The sequence below is a fragment of the Myotis brandtii genome, unplaced genomic scaffold, assembly GCF_000412655.1.
Source record: "Myotis brandtii unplaced genomic scaffold, ASM41265v1 scaffold1144, whole genome shotgun sequence".
In the NCBI taxonomy this organism is placed as follows: Eukaryota; Metazoa; Chordata; class Mammalia; order Chiroptera; family Vespertilionidae; genus Myotis; species Myotis brandtii.
This window is the reverse complement of record NW_005353944.1, coordinates 292113-309402: the sequence shown is the minus strand read 5'-3', so window position 1 is coordinate 309402 and position 17290 is coordinate 292113. Positions and strand designations below refer to the sequence as shown.

The 17290-nt window shown below is 50.2% G+C and overlaps 1 protein-coding gene across 2 annotated transcripts in view; it reads right to left on the bottom strand.

The window, feature by feature from the left end:
* Positions 1-5619: 5619 nt before the first annotated feature.
* The window catches only part of SSR1 (signal sequence receptor, alpha), a 43758-nt gene continuing 32087 nt past the window's right edge, over positions 5620-17290 (bottom strand). For both annotated transcript variants that reach the window (XM_005857872.2, XM_014548316.1), the window contains one exon: positions 5620-6418. In XM_005857872.2, the coding sequence (XP_005857934.2) occupies positions 6394-6418 (25 nt within the window). In that variant the 3' untranslated portion in view covers positions 5620-6393. The remainder of the gene's footprint in view (positions 6419-17290) is intronic.

The window sequence follows — 17290 nt, the reverse complement described above, 5'->3', positions numbered from 1 at the left end:
AGGGAGAGACCAGAAGGAGACACAATACCCCGGGGAAGGGAGAGTCAGAGGACAGGAGGATGAAAAGCTCAGAGAAGCGGTGAGCAGAGTAACAGCAGTGCCTGAAGAGGGAGGGGCAGGGTGCCTGCACCCACCAGGGCCTGAGGATGGAGACAGGCCCTGGGGCTTGGTGACTCAGTGCCCCCCGCAGGTAAGGAGGGGAGTGGAGGCAGGAGCCTGACGGGAACCCCTGGGACCCGATGGCGGTGGCGGGGGTGGAGGTGAAGATGCGTTTGGCAGAGACGGGAAGGAGGAGGTAAGGTTGTCCCCAGAGGGGATTGCAGGGACCTGGAGAGACTTAAGGATTAAGAGGAAGAGCATGGTTTGGGGGAGGAAGTAAGGAAAAGTCCCTCCCCACTGGGAGGCAACAGTGGAAGTTGAGCAAGGTCCCGGGGAGGCAGCAAGGAGAGAGGGGATGACCTGGCTCTAAAGACCAGGCACCAGACTCCTCTGCCATGGGGGCCGGGAGGAGAGAGCACGCAGGCCCCTGCCCGATGGGCGAGTTCAGGTGAGGGCTCCCTTGTTTCCCTACAGTTCCTGTTACCTGCGAGGAGCAAGACAGAGGCAGGACAGGCCTACGTCGCAGGCCAGGCCAGGGCTGGAGAGCAGGGAGGGGCTGAGGGATCTGGCAGGAGAGGGGAGCTGGCAGGACCGGGAGGGGCGGGAAGGGCAGGGGGAGTTGGTGAGCTCCTTGCCCAGCGGAGCAGCAGTGGACTCTGGCTCAGGGCAGGGTTGTGCAGGTCCTTCTCTCTCAGGGCACCCCAGGGACTGTGGGTCTCCCTGCCACCTCTTGAATGCCCGGGCAGGCGCACCTGATTGGCCTGGCTGGGGCCAGGGCGTGACCAGAGATCAATCAGCTATGGGCAGGGGCGGGGTGCAAGCCAGGAATTCAACCCCCAGTGTTTGCATGTTTCCAGGAAAGGGAGGCTGGGGTGAGAAAGCCGGCTGCCTGGGGAGTGGAGGCTGAAGGTCCAAAGGCAGCTCTTGTTTCCACCAATGACAGGCCTCGCTGAAGGCAGAGGCCAGGCTGCTCCACGTGGGGCAAGGGCAGGTGTGAGAGTGATCTGGGTGCCCCAGCCCCGCCTCAGGGAGAGGGCAGCATTGGAAGCAGCTCTGCCCGGTCCCCTGGGGGGACACTCCTCCTCCTGCAGAGCCACCAGGAGCAGCAGCAGTTAAGGTAAAGGACTTCCCACTGCAGCTTGGCGAGAGCGTGTCGCAGTCACCTGCCTCCTGAGAGCAAACACCGTTTTCCTTCCCAGCACCCCTGTCCCTTGTGGGAGAGCGTGGCTGGGGGCCTGTGGATGGGACGCTGACAAAGGGAAGCTGGCACCCCCGGACCTTGCTGGCACACACCTCTCCCATGGCGCCCGGGCTTGGAGAATGAATGGCCTCTAAACTCTACTTCGCAAGCCCCTGTCCTGATGGACCTCCCGCGGGTGACCGTGCCCCCAGGTTTCCCCAAATCTGATTCTGTGCCTGCAGCCCCGCCCTGGAGGCTGCCCTGCCTACTCTGGCTCTGAAAGATCCTCCCTTGGTTCTTGTCATACACTGGGATATTCTCTCTCTCTCTCTCTCTCTCTCCTCTCTCTCTTTTTGGCTGAGGTGGGCCTCCTCAGATAGACTGAGGACAATTATTCTTTTTTGTGTCCCCTCCAAAACTTAGCCCGGTGCCCGCACATGTAATTACTCAATAGATGGAAACAAAGCCGTGAGTTGTGGTCCCTGAGGAGCTGTACGGTCTGGGCAGCGGGTGGAAACCAGGTTTTAGCTCGTCCCTGAAGCAGGCCTGTGGTAGGACTGGTGTTTATGCACAAGCCCAGCTGATAGGCAGGTTTTCAGTTCGTGACTCCCGCTCACTCACAGAAAGCACGCTGCGCCTCGGCCTTCCCTGGTGCCTCCCATGCCTTCGCTGCCTCCTAGACGCTCCAGGGGACTGTTCGATGCCACCTGACGGGCTCCACTCAGGCCAATTTCTTCAGAGTCTGAAGCTCAGCTACATGCTGCGAGTTGTTGTTTTTAATCATCACCCAAGGATATGTTTTTATTGCTCTTTTCCTTTTAAAATATGTTTTTATTTATTTCAGAGAGGAGAGAGGAAGGGAAAGGGAGAGATAGAAACATCAATGGTGAGAGAGAATCATTGATTGGCTGCTGCCTCCTGCACACCCCCTACTGGGGATCAATCCTGAAACCTGGGCATGTGCCCTGACTGGGAATCAAACCATGACCTCTGGTTCATAGGTCAACACTCAACCATTGAGCCACACCAGTGGGGCTTTATTGATTTTTTTTTTTTTAGAGAGAAGAAGGAGAGAGAGAGAGAATCAATTGGCTGACTCCACGCCCTCTACTGGGGCTTAACTGGGATGACACTCCAACTAACTGACCACCAGCTAGGAACACAATGCGAGCTTTACACCCCCAACCCCGCCCCTGGCTTTCTGTCGTGCAGAAGGCTGGAACCTGCCCACTGACAGGTATCCTGGAGGGTGATGCAGTGCAAAGCTTCTGGGGTTTGGAACCAAACAGGACCTGGGTTCAAATCCCAGCCCCATGCTCGGTGTGCAATTCTGCTCCTCTGGACCTTGTATCTGTCTCCAGAATGGGTATAAAATGCCCATTTCCAAAATGTAAGGTGCATACAGAGCTTCAAATAAGTAGAAGCCCCCTAAAATGACCATCCCCAGGCCTTAGGAGATGGCCAGTCTTCCTTATCTAGGGACCTTTGGGGACAGCACAGCCCTTTTAAGCGTCAGATGCTGCTGCTGTGGTCACTTCAGGGAGCTGGGACAGGATAAGCCTTAATTTCACTTCTGATGTAGAGAAAAGGGTTCATGGTCTACCTATCCTGACCCATCAAATGCCTCCAAAATTCAACCCCTCATCTATCGGAACGTGCCTGTGTTGGAGGCAGGGCCTTCAGAGAAGTAATTAGGTTGAAATGAGGCCATCAGGGTGGGCCCTAACCCAGCCTGACTGGTGTCCTTATAAGAAGAGGGAGTGTGGACACACAGACGCCAGGATGTGCCTGCAGAGGAAAGGCCGTGAGCACAGGGAGAGGGCAGCTGCGCTGAAGGAGAGGGCCTCGGAGAAGCCACCCCTGCCGGCGCCTGGGCCCAGGACCTCCAGCTCTGGAACTGAGAGCTGTACATGCCTGCTGTTCATCCTGCTCGTCGGTGGCTTTGTTATGGCAGCCCTAGCAGATGGCCCTGGTTTGGTTGTTAGGGTGCACTTGATAGCTGACAAGCGGGCTACTGTAGGGTCAGAGAAGGAAGTGGAGGCTCTGAGCTCCTGCGGTAAGGCACAGAGCGGAGGGTCGGGGACACAGGAAGCGCCCGACAGATGCTGGGGGTCGGTACTAGCCTTGCTGTCAACGGTTACCCGCATACACACAGGAGGGGAGTGCACGTCCCCAGTTCCCAACGAGCCTGCTGGGCCTGCAGTGCCCAGCTCGGCAGGCAGAGGGCTGCATGCTCACACTGTCTTTTCCTCACATTCACTAGAAATATCTTTATAGAATGAGAAAAACGAGAAAGTGAGTTTTTGTTTGAAAGTCAGCCTATTCCCCTGACCTATAACTAGACAACCTGTGACTCGAGTTCTCTTTGGGATGAGGTTTTGGACTCGGGGTGCCTGGCTGTAAGGTGGGTGTTAATGTCTATTTGCCCATTTACATGGCCAAGCCCTGTGGGGCAGGGAGAAGGGGAGCTAGCTGGCCGTCTCTCCCACCCTCCCACCCTGCCAGGCCCTGTGGCCTGAATCAAGTCATCTGGCATCTGTAATGTGAGGGATTTGACAGAGAAGTTCTTAAGGCTCCTTCCAGTTGGCTGCTCTGAGAAAGTGGACCTGGCCTGCCCCTTTAAATATTTGTCCTTTGCTGGCTGGCACAATGCTAAATTCTGTCAGCAGAGGGCAGTGGAGAGGCATTGCAAGAGGGGAGGGCTCCCGCACTCACTCAGCTAACTGCTGCCTGTGGGGGAAGGAGGCCGGCAGCGGGTTCCTACAGCGCCAGGCTCCTCAGTGCATGGTGGTCAGCAGCACCCAGTCCTCCCTCCAGGAAGACACCTCCCGGGAGCCCTGAGGCTGGATTTCCAGCAAGCCCCCAGCGTGGCACCACCAGCAGCTTGTCGGCCATTCAGTGACTGCAGCGTGCTCTCTCCAATGAGCAGACTTCACCCACGGGTGGGGCTTCCTCGAGTGCCCAACTCAGCCGGAGGGAGAGGCTTCGTATAGTTGTTATTCCTGTTATTTGGAGGTCTCCAATTTCTAGCCAACACCTCATTATTCTAACCCCCTGGTATAGCTGCATCAGGCTTTCTCTGTTCAAATTAATTAGTGGTTTCCTCTCTCTTGATTGGACCTTGACTGATACCATGAGCTGTCCCCAGAGACAGACCCGCAAGGCTGGGGTTTGGGAATTGGTTCGGTTGTACGTTTGGGCTTAAGTGCAGTGCTGAGCTCCTTGCTGGGGGGAAATGGATGGTAGCAAGAACAGGCTTGTCATTTCAAGTGGAGCCTGACTTCAGTTCTGTGTAGGCTGTTGATAAATAAATGCTTCCAGACCTACACAGTGACCAGGCCCCAAGGGTGACGCCCTTCCAAAGGCATCCGGGAATTTCACCTGTGACCTTGGGGAAACCAAAACCATTTCTGGTGGCAGGAATGCATGGAGCCCTAGAAGTGCATGCAGGTGGCCGCGGAGCAATTGGCCTCTGCAGGTGCTGCTCAGGAGACAGCATAACCTCTGGACAGCTTGGCCCAGGCCTGCCCACCTTCAAATCAGTGGCCAGTCACACGCCCAGGGCCACACTTCGGTCAGAGGGTTTGAAATGCATCTGGTCACGCTGAAGTGCTCCAAGGACTCTGCCTTGACTCTGAGAGCCTCAGATGAGCCGTGGGGCTTCCTCAGTCTGGCTGGATTCCTGGAATTCTCTCTCAGATCAGTCCTCTCTGAATCACCTGCGTCCCGTCCGGGCAGCATCAGCATCACCCACCTGGGCACCTACCAGCCAAGCAAATTCCCAGACCGACTGACTCGGAATCTCAGGAGAGGCCCAGCAGTGTGTGTGGGCAGCCCTCCAGGGGATTCTGGCGTGCACTCGAGTGTGACAACTAGTCACTTGACACAGGAACCAATGATGCTCCCACCTTAAAATCATTCAGTGTCTCCCTTCCACCCGGCAGAGGCTCGTCCCCACCCCATGTGAGTCTCCAACCTTAAATCCACTGTGGCGCTTTCTTAGATGCAGATCCCTGGGGCTGTGCCCCGAGATTCCGCTCGCGATGATTCTGCTGCACGTGGTTCCCTGGCCACTGGTGAGCCGTGCGCTCTCCATGGAATACATCTGCGCGTCTGTCTGTATCCTCTGTCAGCTGGACAGTCACCAGCTGCTTCAGGCCGGCTCTCCTCTACTCCTCACACACAATGCCCTTTGCTCCTGCTACTTTCTGGGCCCGCCATGTCGTTCTTGCCTCTCCCTCCTCTCTCCCCAGTATTACAGTTACAGGCCCAGCTAGAGTGAAGACAGGGCCTGTCTGAGACTCCTCAGGGGCAGGCACTCTGCAAGAGATTCAGACTTGTTTGTAGGCCTTTCAATTCCATTTATTTCAGTCCAATTCAATTCAATGCAATGCAACGCAACTCAATGCATGTCAGAATAAAAAAAGCCCTGGGAGCCCATTACAAGCTCCACCTGCGGAAACCAGGCCTGGTTGCCAAGGGTGGAAGGACCCCCTCACTGACCAGGGTAATGGCGGGTAGTCACAGGAAGCTTTCGTCTCAGCACCAAGCACCCGCTACAGAGGCCCCCTCAATCGCTGCAGTTGCCCAAGGCTCTTTGAGGCCCCTCCCCACACAGCTTACCCGGACCATTTCCTTAAGATGAAACTGGAAACTACTAAGTATGTGTTGCAACCTGCATGTCACAGGGGCTCCCGAGTGACCTCACCCAGAGTCACTGTCTCCCAACCTCAGTCACCATCTGTGATGGGGTCACAGCAAACTCAACTGAATGCACCTACAGTCCTCGTGGGTGGGGATCCCCACGCCCATCCTACTGGCTGGCAAAGGAAGCCTGCTTGACCTTAGTGCACTCTCCACCAGAAACAGTGCACAACAGCTGTTATTCACAAGCCACAGCCCTGGCTCACAGCCACTCCCGGCGAGGACGTCCAGCAGGAGCCAGCTGAGAACCCAGGTGCTGTCCTGTTTCACAAGGAGCAAAACAGTGCAGAAGGACAGCCAGTCTCCAGGAGCCACGCGTCCAGGGGTTTCCTGTGGCAGCCCCGGCGGAGTGCAGCCCGGGCACCTAGGGACCAGGAGATGGCAGAGCTGCAGGAGGTCTGATGTCAACGTCAGTGCGTCTCCCTCCTCTTGCGTCTGAAACAACAAAGGGAGAGAGTGAGCTCCCAGCAGCCTCAGGATGGCCCTTGATTCACTGCCCTGCAGCTGGACAGAGGCGCCCAGCGGGGTACAATGGAAGACACTGCATGCTGCTCCTATGAAGCCCAGCATTTCTCACGATGAAAGACCCAGAGAATCTCCCCTCACGCCCCTTCCTCCCCTGAAGAAACAAATGAAAACTCTAGGATTTGAGGTTTCAAGTTTCTAACTTAGTCTATTCTGTGGTTCCCAAAAGGAAGGACAACTACTGCGCCTCTCTGTTGGGTTTTAGTCAGACTGCCATGCATGCACGGAGAATCTGGCATATGACGAAACCCAAAAACTTAGCCGTGCTCCATGAATAAAGCAGGAAACACCAAGGACAAAGACTCGTCTGGGCAGATTAGGAGGGCTTGCTTTGTAACCGAGTCAGCTCTCAAATATCTCACTCATTCTTTCATTCATTCAACAAATATTTATGAAGCTGCCATGGTGTGGTCCTTGCTCTCATGGGACTCGCAGCCCAGTGGGGAAGACACACAACCTATCACCAGGATTCAATCCAGTCCTTGTGAACGGATACTAAGCCCAAGGCATTATGGGAACAGACTCCTAATTGTGGCGCCTGGGGTGGGGGCTGGGGGTCCTTAGAAAGCTTCCTTCAAAGAGGTGACAAGAAAACTGAGTTGAAAAACTCAACAAGACCCCTCCTTTCCCAAGTCTCCAGTATCAACATCACACTAAAGGGACGGTCAGCAGCATCAGGTGCCTCTCCACTTGCTGCACTGAGAAGGGTTTTAATTACTGCCATGTTGTTCCACCGAAGAGACAGACTGTGAATCTAATCACAAGGAAACAGCACACAAGCTCTACCTAGCGACACTGCAAAGCGACAGCCTGTACTGAAAAACGCTGGTGTCCCGGCTGAGGAAACGTCTCAGATGAAAGGGGCTAAGGAGACATGCTCGCACTTACACACAGCACGTGGGCTGGGCCTGGCCCCGCAACAGGAGAAAATAACTGTGAGGGTGTCGCCTGCAGATGACTAAACATTGCACTGAATTTGCTGTTCTTGATAACTGTAATTTGTTGTGCCAGAGACTGTTCTTAGGAAATCAACTCTGGTGTATTCAGAGGCAAAGGGCCATACTGTCTGCAATTCACTTGCAAATAGATCAGAAAAAATGTGTGTATGTATATGTGGCAAATGTTAACAATGATCTGGGTGAAGGTGAGGGGTATAGGGAATATCTTTGTATATTTTGCAACTTTTGAGTAAGTTTAAAGTTGTATCAAAATGAAAGGTGACCCCCAAACAGGGTGCTCAACCAGCAGGTAGGGGCAGGTGGGGAGGGCGGGCTGTGCAAGGGGGGGAGTGGCAGCAGTGTGGTGCACAGGGACTCGCACTTAGTCTATTCTGTGGTTCCCAAAAGGAAGGACAACTACTGCGCCTCTCTGTTGGGTTTTAGTCAGACTGCCATGCATGCACGGAGAATCTGGCATATGACGAAACCCAAAAACTCGCCATTCAGCTGGGACACAGGTCCGAAGCAGGCCTAGTGAGAGGTCAGGTTCGAGGTTCAGGGAGGCAAACAGCAGAGGTCTGGTCTGCGTCCTGCAGGCTGTGGAACTGCTGAAAGGCTGGAAGCGGAGAAAGAGCACAGGAGCAGGCCAGGGCCCCGTGAAGGAGGTCACAGCGGCGCTTGCTGGAACAGGAGCCTGGGTCCCAGCTCCCACTCACGTGGGGCCAGCCTGCACCACCATGGGCTGCTGCATTCGCCAAGTGCTCCCTTAACGTGTAGGACTGAGCTAGGGCTTCAGGATGAGGCCCAGCAGAGCGGCAGCAGGGATGGGAGAGGAGATTTGAGACTGCTGAGAGGTAGGATGGAGGAGAACCTGTAAACAAGGCTTTTCCCCTAGAAGTGGCTGCACCCAGTGAACACCAAGACAGCAGTTCAGGGAAGGGAGACGCCCAGTTCCCATGTGGATTTGAGGGGCCTTTGTGACACCGGGTGTTTGGCTGGATGAGTCTGCAGGAGAGGTCCAGGAGCTGTGGCCGAGCGCTGGACAGAAGGGACCATGGAGGCCACTGCCTGTGTCCACATTCTGGGGTCTTACTATTTCTTACGAGCCGGATGAGCACGGGCAGGCGGTTTATTGCTTGTGCTTCAAGTTCCCCAACACGGTGACACCAGAACTTATCTCAAATAGGGCTGGCTGCCCTGAGAATGAAATAACAGAGCACGAGTGAAATGCTAGAGTCCCCAGATCAGAACATGTGCTCCAATGGATCAACCGCCGCCATCACAATTTCAGTTGGCCTCTCAGGCATCCAGCAAGAGGGTAGGAAACAATAGGAAGGGGCAAGGAAAGCAGCCCCACTCTGTACAGGGAAAAGCCTACCCCGTCCCCATCCTGGCTCACCAGCACCCGCCGCTGTGCACGTGCTGCCCTGCCATGCATCTGGTTAAGGGCTTCCTGGGGGCAGGCAGGTCAACCAGCTCACATTGCAGCCAGGCAGTGCCTTCAGGCTCCTGAGGAGTTTGGCAGTAGAGTTTTGTAAGAACCAGTGGTGCTTATTAAGATGTGGATCCCAGGCACTGCTCAGGGCTAAAGTCAAATCTGGGGATGGTGCCCTGAACTCTGCACTTCAAACACACATCCTCCAGTCCCCTTCCCTCCACACCTCTCCCTCACCTTTTGAGTGGTTAAGTTTTTGAATGCTGCCTCAGATCAAGAATTGTTGAAGGGAGGGAGAGAACTAATGGCAATTATTCTAATCCTGTATCTCAAGTAATCATTTTGGACCCTTTAATTTATATCCTATACTAGAGGCCCAGTGCACGAAATTGATGTACTGGAGGGGGGGGGTCCCTCAGCCCAGCCAGAGAGCCCTCGGGGGATGTCCGACTGACGGCTTAGGCCCGCTCCCTGAGCAGGCCTATCAGTCGGACATCCGTAGCACTGCTGCGGAGGCAGGAGAGGTTCCCGCCACTGCACTCCCAGCCATGAGCCCAGCTTGTGGGAGTGCACTGACCACCAGGGGGAAGCTCCTGCATTGAGTGCCTGCCCCCTGGTGGTCAGTGCGCATCATAGTGACCGGTCATTCTACCTTCGGGTCGAAACCGGCTCTCCGACATCCCCTGAGGGGTCCCGGATTGTGAGAGAGCACAGGCCAGGTCGAGGAACCCCACCGGTGTACAATCAGAGCTGGGGAGGAACGCAGGAGGTTGGCTAGCCGGGGAGGGACCGTGGGAGGGCTCCAGGGCATGTCTGGCCTGTCTCACTCAGTCCTGATTGGCCGAACCCCAGCAGCAAGCTAAACTACCGGTCAGAGCGTCTGCCCCCTGGTGGTCAGTGCATGTCATAGTGACTGGCTGACCAGTTGACTGTCTGCTCCCTGGTGACCAGTGCACGACATAGCGAGAGGTTGAGTCACCTTTGCATATCATTAGCATAATTCTCTTTGATTGGTTGAATGGCTGACTGGACACTTAGCATATTAGGCTTTTATTATATACTAGTGGCCCGGTGCATGAAATTTGTGCATGGGGGGGTGTCCCTCAGCCCAGCCTGCACCCTCTCCAATCTGGGACTCCTTGGGGGATGTCCAACTGCTGGTTTAGGCCCGATCCCACAGGATCCCTAAACCAGCAGTTTAACATCCCTCTTGCAATCTGGGACCACTGGCTCCTAATCGCTCACCTGCCTGTCTGCCTGATTACCCCTAACCACTCTGCCTGCCAGCCTGATCACCCCCAACTGCCCCCCACTGACCTGCTTTCCCCCAACTGCCCCCCCAACAGCCTGCTCACCCCCACTGCCTCCCCTGCTGGCCTGATCGCCCCCAACTATGCCCCCCTGCCGGCCTGCTCACCCTTAACTGCCTCTGCCTCGGCCCCGCCACCATGGCTTTGTTCGGAAGGACATCTGGTCTCCCAGAAGGTCTCCTGGTCTAATTAGCATATTACCCTTTCATTAGTATAGAAGATAATAAAAGGCTAATATGCAAATTGACTGAACGGTGGAATGACAGTTCGCTATAATGTGCACTGACCATAAGGGGGCAGATGCTCAACGCAGGAGCTGCCCCCTGGTGGTCAGTGAGCTCCCACAGGGGAAGCGCTGCTCAGCCAGAAGCCGGGCTCACGGCTGGTGAGCGCAGCAGCAGTGGCGGGAGCCTCTCCTGTCAACGCAGTAGTGCTAAGGATGTCCAGCTGCTGTGGGGAGCAGGCCTAAGCCGTCAGTCGGACATCCCCTGAGGGCTCCCAGACTGCGAGAGCGCAGACCGGGCTGAGAGACCACCCCCCCCCCCACACACACACTGAGTGCATGAATTTTGTGCACCGGGCCTCTAGTAATTCAATAATATATGTAAGGTTTTATGTGGTTGATTACCACAAGGAAGTTTATTTGGGTTCAAGAAAGAACTGACAGTTAAGCTATCCAATAATGGGATGGGCCACCTAGTTGGTGGAGGTGTCCCTAAGGAGCCCTGCACTGGCCAAGTAGCTGGATGGATGATTGTTAAGATTCTTTCTAACTCTAATACGCTATGAGGCTCCATTAAGTACGAGGGGGTGGGGGGGGGGTGTGTGTGGGGGGAAGAGGAACACACCTTTTAAAAATAATTTCACAGTTCTAGAAAAAAAACGTTGATGGCTTTCAGTTGGCTGCCAACTAAATATTGCTTATGTAGTGAGGAAAAGAAACATTCATCAAAGAGAAAATTAGTTATTCTGGGCTAGGCATTTAGATAAGGTGTGTTTTTTTTGTTCGGGTTTTTTCATGTGATAGTTTTAAAAATTCAACAAAACACTTGACATATAGTGAGGGCTTTATAAATATTCACTGAATATTAGTAATAACTCTAACTACTATTATCCCAATTTTACAGATGGAGAAACAGGCTAAGACCAGTTAGTAACTTGTCTAAGATTATCTTGCCAGAAGGTGGGCGAGTCTTGATTCAAACAAGTTCTAATTCCAACTGCAATTAACCATCTTACTATATCGATGTCCAATGAAAATATTTGCTCAGTTCATCCAAAATAAACACATGTATTGTATATATATGGAAATGATGGAGGCGGAGCAGAAGGGCAGTGGCTTTGTGTCCTCTAAGACCACGCTTCTCCCAGGAGACAAGATGAATCCAGAGAACACACTGAGTGTGGTTGGCCAGCTCTAAGGTGACCCCAGGGGGGCTCTTATGCATTCACCTTTCTACTGACATGATCATTCAAATAACTTAAAAGCCCAAATAATTTCTTGAAGTCTTAGCAAAAGCAGTATTTTTCACTTTGATGTTTACTCTTGGGGTTGGGGTGAAGTACAGGCATGCATAGGCTAATTGGAGTAGGTCGTTTGCTTAAGCAAACAATTCCTAACAGACTTATCTTCCCAATCCTTTGGCACCTTTCTGGCAATGCCAAGGGGCAGTCCCGGGAATGGGATGTTCATTGCTGTACCACTCATGAGCAGCAGGGGGCACCCAAATACATCCATGCTGACAGGTATCGGGAGCTTGGGAGTAATGGTTATGCTTTTAAAATGCCTTAGTATCACTTGGAGAATTCTTGCAGAGGAGTAATATTAGATTTAAAATTATGAAAATGAGCTTAGTTATTTCAACTTGGTACCACTCACTAAGCTTGTCATTATGAATTTAAGAGAAAAATATTTAAGCTTACAATTCACTCACACTTTAGGGACTTTTCATTTTGAAGCTCTGGCTGTGATTTCCCTATTGTGTCACTTCCTTTTCTAGAACTCACCTAACCGATGCACATGCACACTTACAGCAGCTCCAGACCACCTCCTAGGCGGTTCCTGTTTCGTTTTGGTAAGCACTTCCTGCTGCAGCTGCAATGTATAGCCAAGGGGCCATCGCAGCCGCTCAATTCCCAAGGTGCAGCCCCCTGCATGGGCCTGGAAGGTTGTGCCTACATACAGAGGTGACTTGGCATATGTGAACCAGAGCACGGCAATTCAACCACAGGCCTTCCATTCTATGAGGCAGCAGTAGTAACACATGAAGGCTCTGGACAGATGGGCCTGTGTTCCAGCCTCAAATTTGCCACTTAATAATTAGAGTGACTTTTAGTTATTTAACTTGGGTATTCAACTTCCTCATCTGCAAAATGGGGATGTGTATCCACTTCACTGTATGGTTGTGATAATTAAATCATATTGATTAACCATGTGCCATGTATTGTTTTTAGACTTGGTGATCTGATGACAAAGAAGACTGAATTCTTGCTCTCATGAAGCTTACATTTCCAGAGTGTGACAGGTAAGGGAAGGATAAGGAAGTTTCAGGCAGTGGTAAGGGCATAAGGACAATAGACAGGGTTCTGTGATGCAGGTGCTTGTCTTCGATGAGGGGAGGTCAGGGAAGGCTAATGAATGGGCAAGGGATGATGTGGGGGCTGAGACCTGGGCAGAGGGACTTACTGACATGACCAGGGCCAGAGGGAAGCAGAGGGCCAGAGGCAGGTAAGGACCAGATTCTGGAGGACCTACAGGTGATGGTGGAGACTCCATGTTCACCCAAGTGAACAGGAGAGGGTTCCCAGCCAGCAGTGGCTACAGGCGGCTTACTAATTTTAAAAAGTAACAGATGGGAAGCTTGGGTCCTTTAAAGGAGAAATAATTTCAAGTATTTTCCAGTAATACTCTACCTTGATTTTCTTCGAATATGTAAAATGGCTATGCACTCAAGTTTTTAAAAGGGCTCATTTTCTTTTGGGGCTACAGAAAAGTTGCCCACAGCTCTGTGATTATTACCGTAAAAGGCTCAGGCAAATTTAACATTTATATTTATTTCTGTTATAAAATAACGTACATTACAAACATTTTGAAATGTAAAACAATCCACCACGTTGCTACAAAAACTGCTTTAGCATTTTGTATTTTTCAGATCTTGGGCAAATCTAAAATTTACTTAATACTGAGCATTTTAAGCACATGGAGAAGACATTTCAATGCTGGTCTCTAACATTACACAGTTAGAGACAACTCTCCGGTTGGCACAGCCCCTAATCAAGTTACTTTTCCCACTTCAGTTCTACCACTTTCAATAAAACCTTGAAAAGAAGGTAAGTCTAGGCACTACTAACTCACTGACACAGAGATGAGAAAATTAAGTCCAAGGTTCATCTCTGCTCACTTACGAATGTTTAAATGGTCAGAGTATGCAGTCTCCACATTTACTGGGAACCCAAACTCTCAGTAGGGGGTTGGGGGGTGTCTAATGACCATCATCTGATGTCAACTAGCTGCCAGCCGAAGAACAATGCACTCATCCTAAAGTATCTTTATTCTAAAACAAGACGGTTACTTAATACCCACATTTTACATGCAGAGAATGTGTGAAGCTTTTTACAAATTCCATGGGAAAATTAGATAACTATTAGGAAGCTGAATACCCAAATTAACTTTTAGTTTCTGTTTTTTTCTTTTTTGCTTAATATTTTAGATTTCCTTTGTGCTTCTCATCTTTAAGACGCAGAAAAAAAAAAAAAGAAAAGAAAAGAAAAAAGACCTAGCAGTAACATGTGTTGACACTTAGGAAACATTTTGTATTGCACACAAGTACTTTGAAGACTGCCCTTCGTTAAGGGACATGTAAGAAAGAAAGATGCATTTGACACCAGTTTTAAGTGGCAGGTCAGACGGGTGGATTTCCAAACAGGAAAGGTGGTGATTCCCAGATACTTCTAGAGCAGGGATACTTCTCAAAGCTGCACAAGAGTTTTATGGACTCACAACCCTCCTTTCACAAAGTCCTAAAAGACAGCCAGATAACATTCTCAGACAGTCAACAGCTAAAACCCCACACTGCAGGAGCAAGTTCTGTCATAAGCAACTGGATTAAAACACACAGCTAGAGATCATGCCCAGCTGGCGTGGCTCAGTAGTTGAGCATTAACCTATGAACCGGGAGAGCACGGTTCGATTCCTAATCAGGGCACATGGCCGGGTTTCGGGCTCGATCCCCAGTGGGGGACCTGCAGGAGGCAGCTAATCAATGATTCTCTCTCATCATTGATGTTTCTATCTCTCGCTCCCTATCCCTCTCTGAAATCAATAAAAAAAAATTACACACACACACACACTGCTAGAGATCACATTTCAAGTGTTCAAGCATTAGAAAACAGCAAACCCAAGATTTTGGGAAAATATGTAAAACGATAAATTTTGAACCAGAGGTATTTTGCCTATTCTGAATGATTTCATATTTTTTAAGTTCTTAAATTGTTAGATTTTTGAGGTGGCAAGAACTGAAATCTAATTCATAGCAGAGCTAAAAATTAGAAAGCACTTATTAATACTTACAGGTAAGTCATCATACTTGGGGCTCTTTAAGATTCAATGTGGGATAAATAGGAGCCATGTTACTGAAGAATGCAAGAAGTTAGACTGGGGAGGTTTATGGAGGGAAATAAGCATCTGTGATTTCATGGTTTGGGGTTACAATACAAAAGTTAAGTAAAAATGAATCGCAGACAGAATGGCACTAAGACAGTTTAGGTCTCAAACAGTAGGACTGAGGAAACACAGTTAACAGATGAAGCCATGATGACCGCCATGAGAACTCTGCCAAGGCTAGTACAGAGCGGGAGGGAGCCTGAGGTGGGTTAGTCAGGAACGAGAGGAGTTACATAAGAGCATGTCATAGAAACTAAGCGGAATTTGGAGGGTGGTGGTCCCTGGGTTATATGCACAAGTCGAGGCTGGAGAACTGAGACTAAAGAAGGCTGGCTAGTAGGGAGCCATGAGATCCTAAGGGAACGTTTTGGGGGGCAGAAGCTAAATTGAAGGAAATTTAAAAGATTGAAAGCCTGGAGAGGAAAAGGAAACCAATTGCTTAGGATATATTTTTACAAAGAGGGAAAACAAAACCAAACCAAAAAAACCTGAGAGGCAGGTAAAGGGGCAAGAGAATCATGCAAAAGATTCAAGACAGGAAGGTTTTTGTAAAGGTGGACACAGCAGGAAAGCAGCCAGAGATGAGAGGGTGACAGGAAAGGAGGTGCACGACTGAGGGTCCAGTCTCTCAAAAATCTGGAAGATAGGACCTGGTGACAGTAAGAGCCAGTAAGAGTGGTGAACGCTTGTGTAGACTGTAGTTAGCACTGTCTTCACTGTGCAGAAATGACCAAGAGCCCACATTTACAGGATATCTCCTTAAAACCAGCCCTGTTGCCACATGTGAAAAGCCACTGTAGTGGTTTCTGAAATGAGAGTAATTCTAGGCAGGGGCTTTGGTGTAAACCAGGTGAGTGTTATCCAGGTGGGTTCAACTAAGGTCAAAGACAAGTGAAACCAATCTCATACCACCATGCGGAGTGATCCTGCCGCCACTGTTCTCGCAGACAGCTTCAGGACCAGCAGTCTACAGCTGGTCTAGATTTACTTTCCCTTTAGTGGACAGTGCCATCAGCTTTTACGGACTAATTTACAAATAATAACAGTACTTTTAGCCATGAAAAGTTAACAATTATGAACAGTATGAAATATTAAATGCAAGACCTTATAATACATACGACTCTAATAATAAACTCAGGGGCAGAGAAGTCCTAGTCTCACTGGTACTGAGGACCACTGGTTTAAATCTTGTGCCAAGGGTCATGGCAACAGATCCTTTCAAGACAGCCACTGTTGAAGAGTATTTATAAATGTAGCTTGACTTTGAGCAGTGCCAGATAGATGTCTACCTCAGAGAAAATAAGCAAATCCCAAATGATGCAACCAGAACACAGGTAAGTATATTTTGTGCATTAATGTGAATGTGCTCCCAAACAAAGTGTACATATACCGTTTTCAAACAAAGGTGGAGAAGGCAATGGACCAAACCTGCAGTGTGGATACCTCTGGTCTCCTGGAGGCTGTTCCATCATAGATAAGGAGTTGCCTAGGGTAGTTGTGAGGACTGAATGAGAATGCATGCAGAAGAGCAGAGCAGAGGCCTGATAGACATCTCCTCAATCCAAACACTATTCCTGTTTAAAATATTTCTCACACTGCTTTCTAAAATGCCTTTAGAGCTGGAGCACCTATTATGACAATGTCACTAGGATGGGAGACCACACAAACAGATTTCTGAAAAACAATATGTAAGTCTCTTTTGTTTATTAAGTGGCTTATAGTATAAATCTGAAAGAAATTCTAAGTTCCAAAAATAGAAATACTGGAAAGCACATAGCCTCTCCAAGTGTCTGAAAAAGGTAATTCTCAATTGGATGTGTGGGTTCTAACAGACTTATTACAAGAACTCCCCTTGGCAGTCTCATTACTCTGGTTCATTATTAAATCCACAGAACTACCTATATTTCATGTTCATCTTAAGACTTTTACTCTGTAGTTTAAAAAGAACGCTGTTTAACTTTTCAACCAGAATTTAACTATCACTCCACATCTAAGTCCAAAGAGTACCATATGCACTTCCTTCCCTTCGCATGCTTCACAGAATGCTGTGACAACCCAGCGCCCACAGCACCTCACTCACATGGCTTCCTTTGCACTGGACAATGTGCTAAGCACCCAAAACTGAAGCCCAGAGAGGTTATTCGCCTCCAACTAAGAAGAGGGAGCTGGGACTTTGAGTCCATTCTATACCTTAGTTCATTTTTTTTTTCTGAGTAAACTAGATTTAAGGAAGAATCACTTAACATTGTATTAACATTGTAGGTAACAGAATCAGACAATTTGGAACTGACACTTGATTTGTCTCTCAATTTTACAAGCACACATCAAAACTCTAAAGATGAGCTGCCTTCTGAAAGTCACTGTTGGTTTGAGGCCAGGGCTGACTACACCGTAATCCCCAAGCTGGCATACCACATCACCTTTCTATGCAACCTC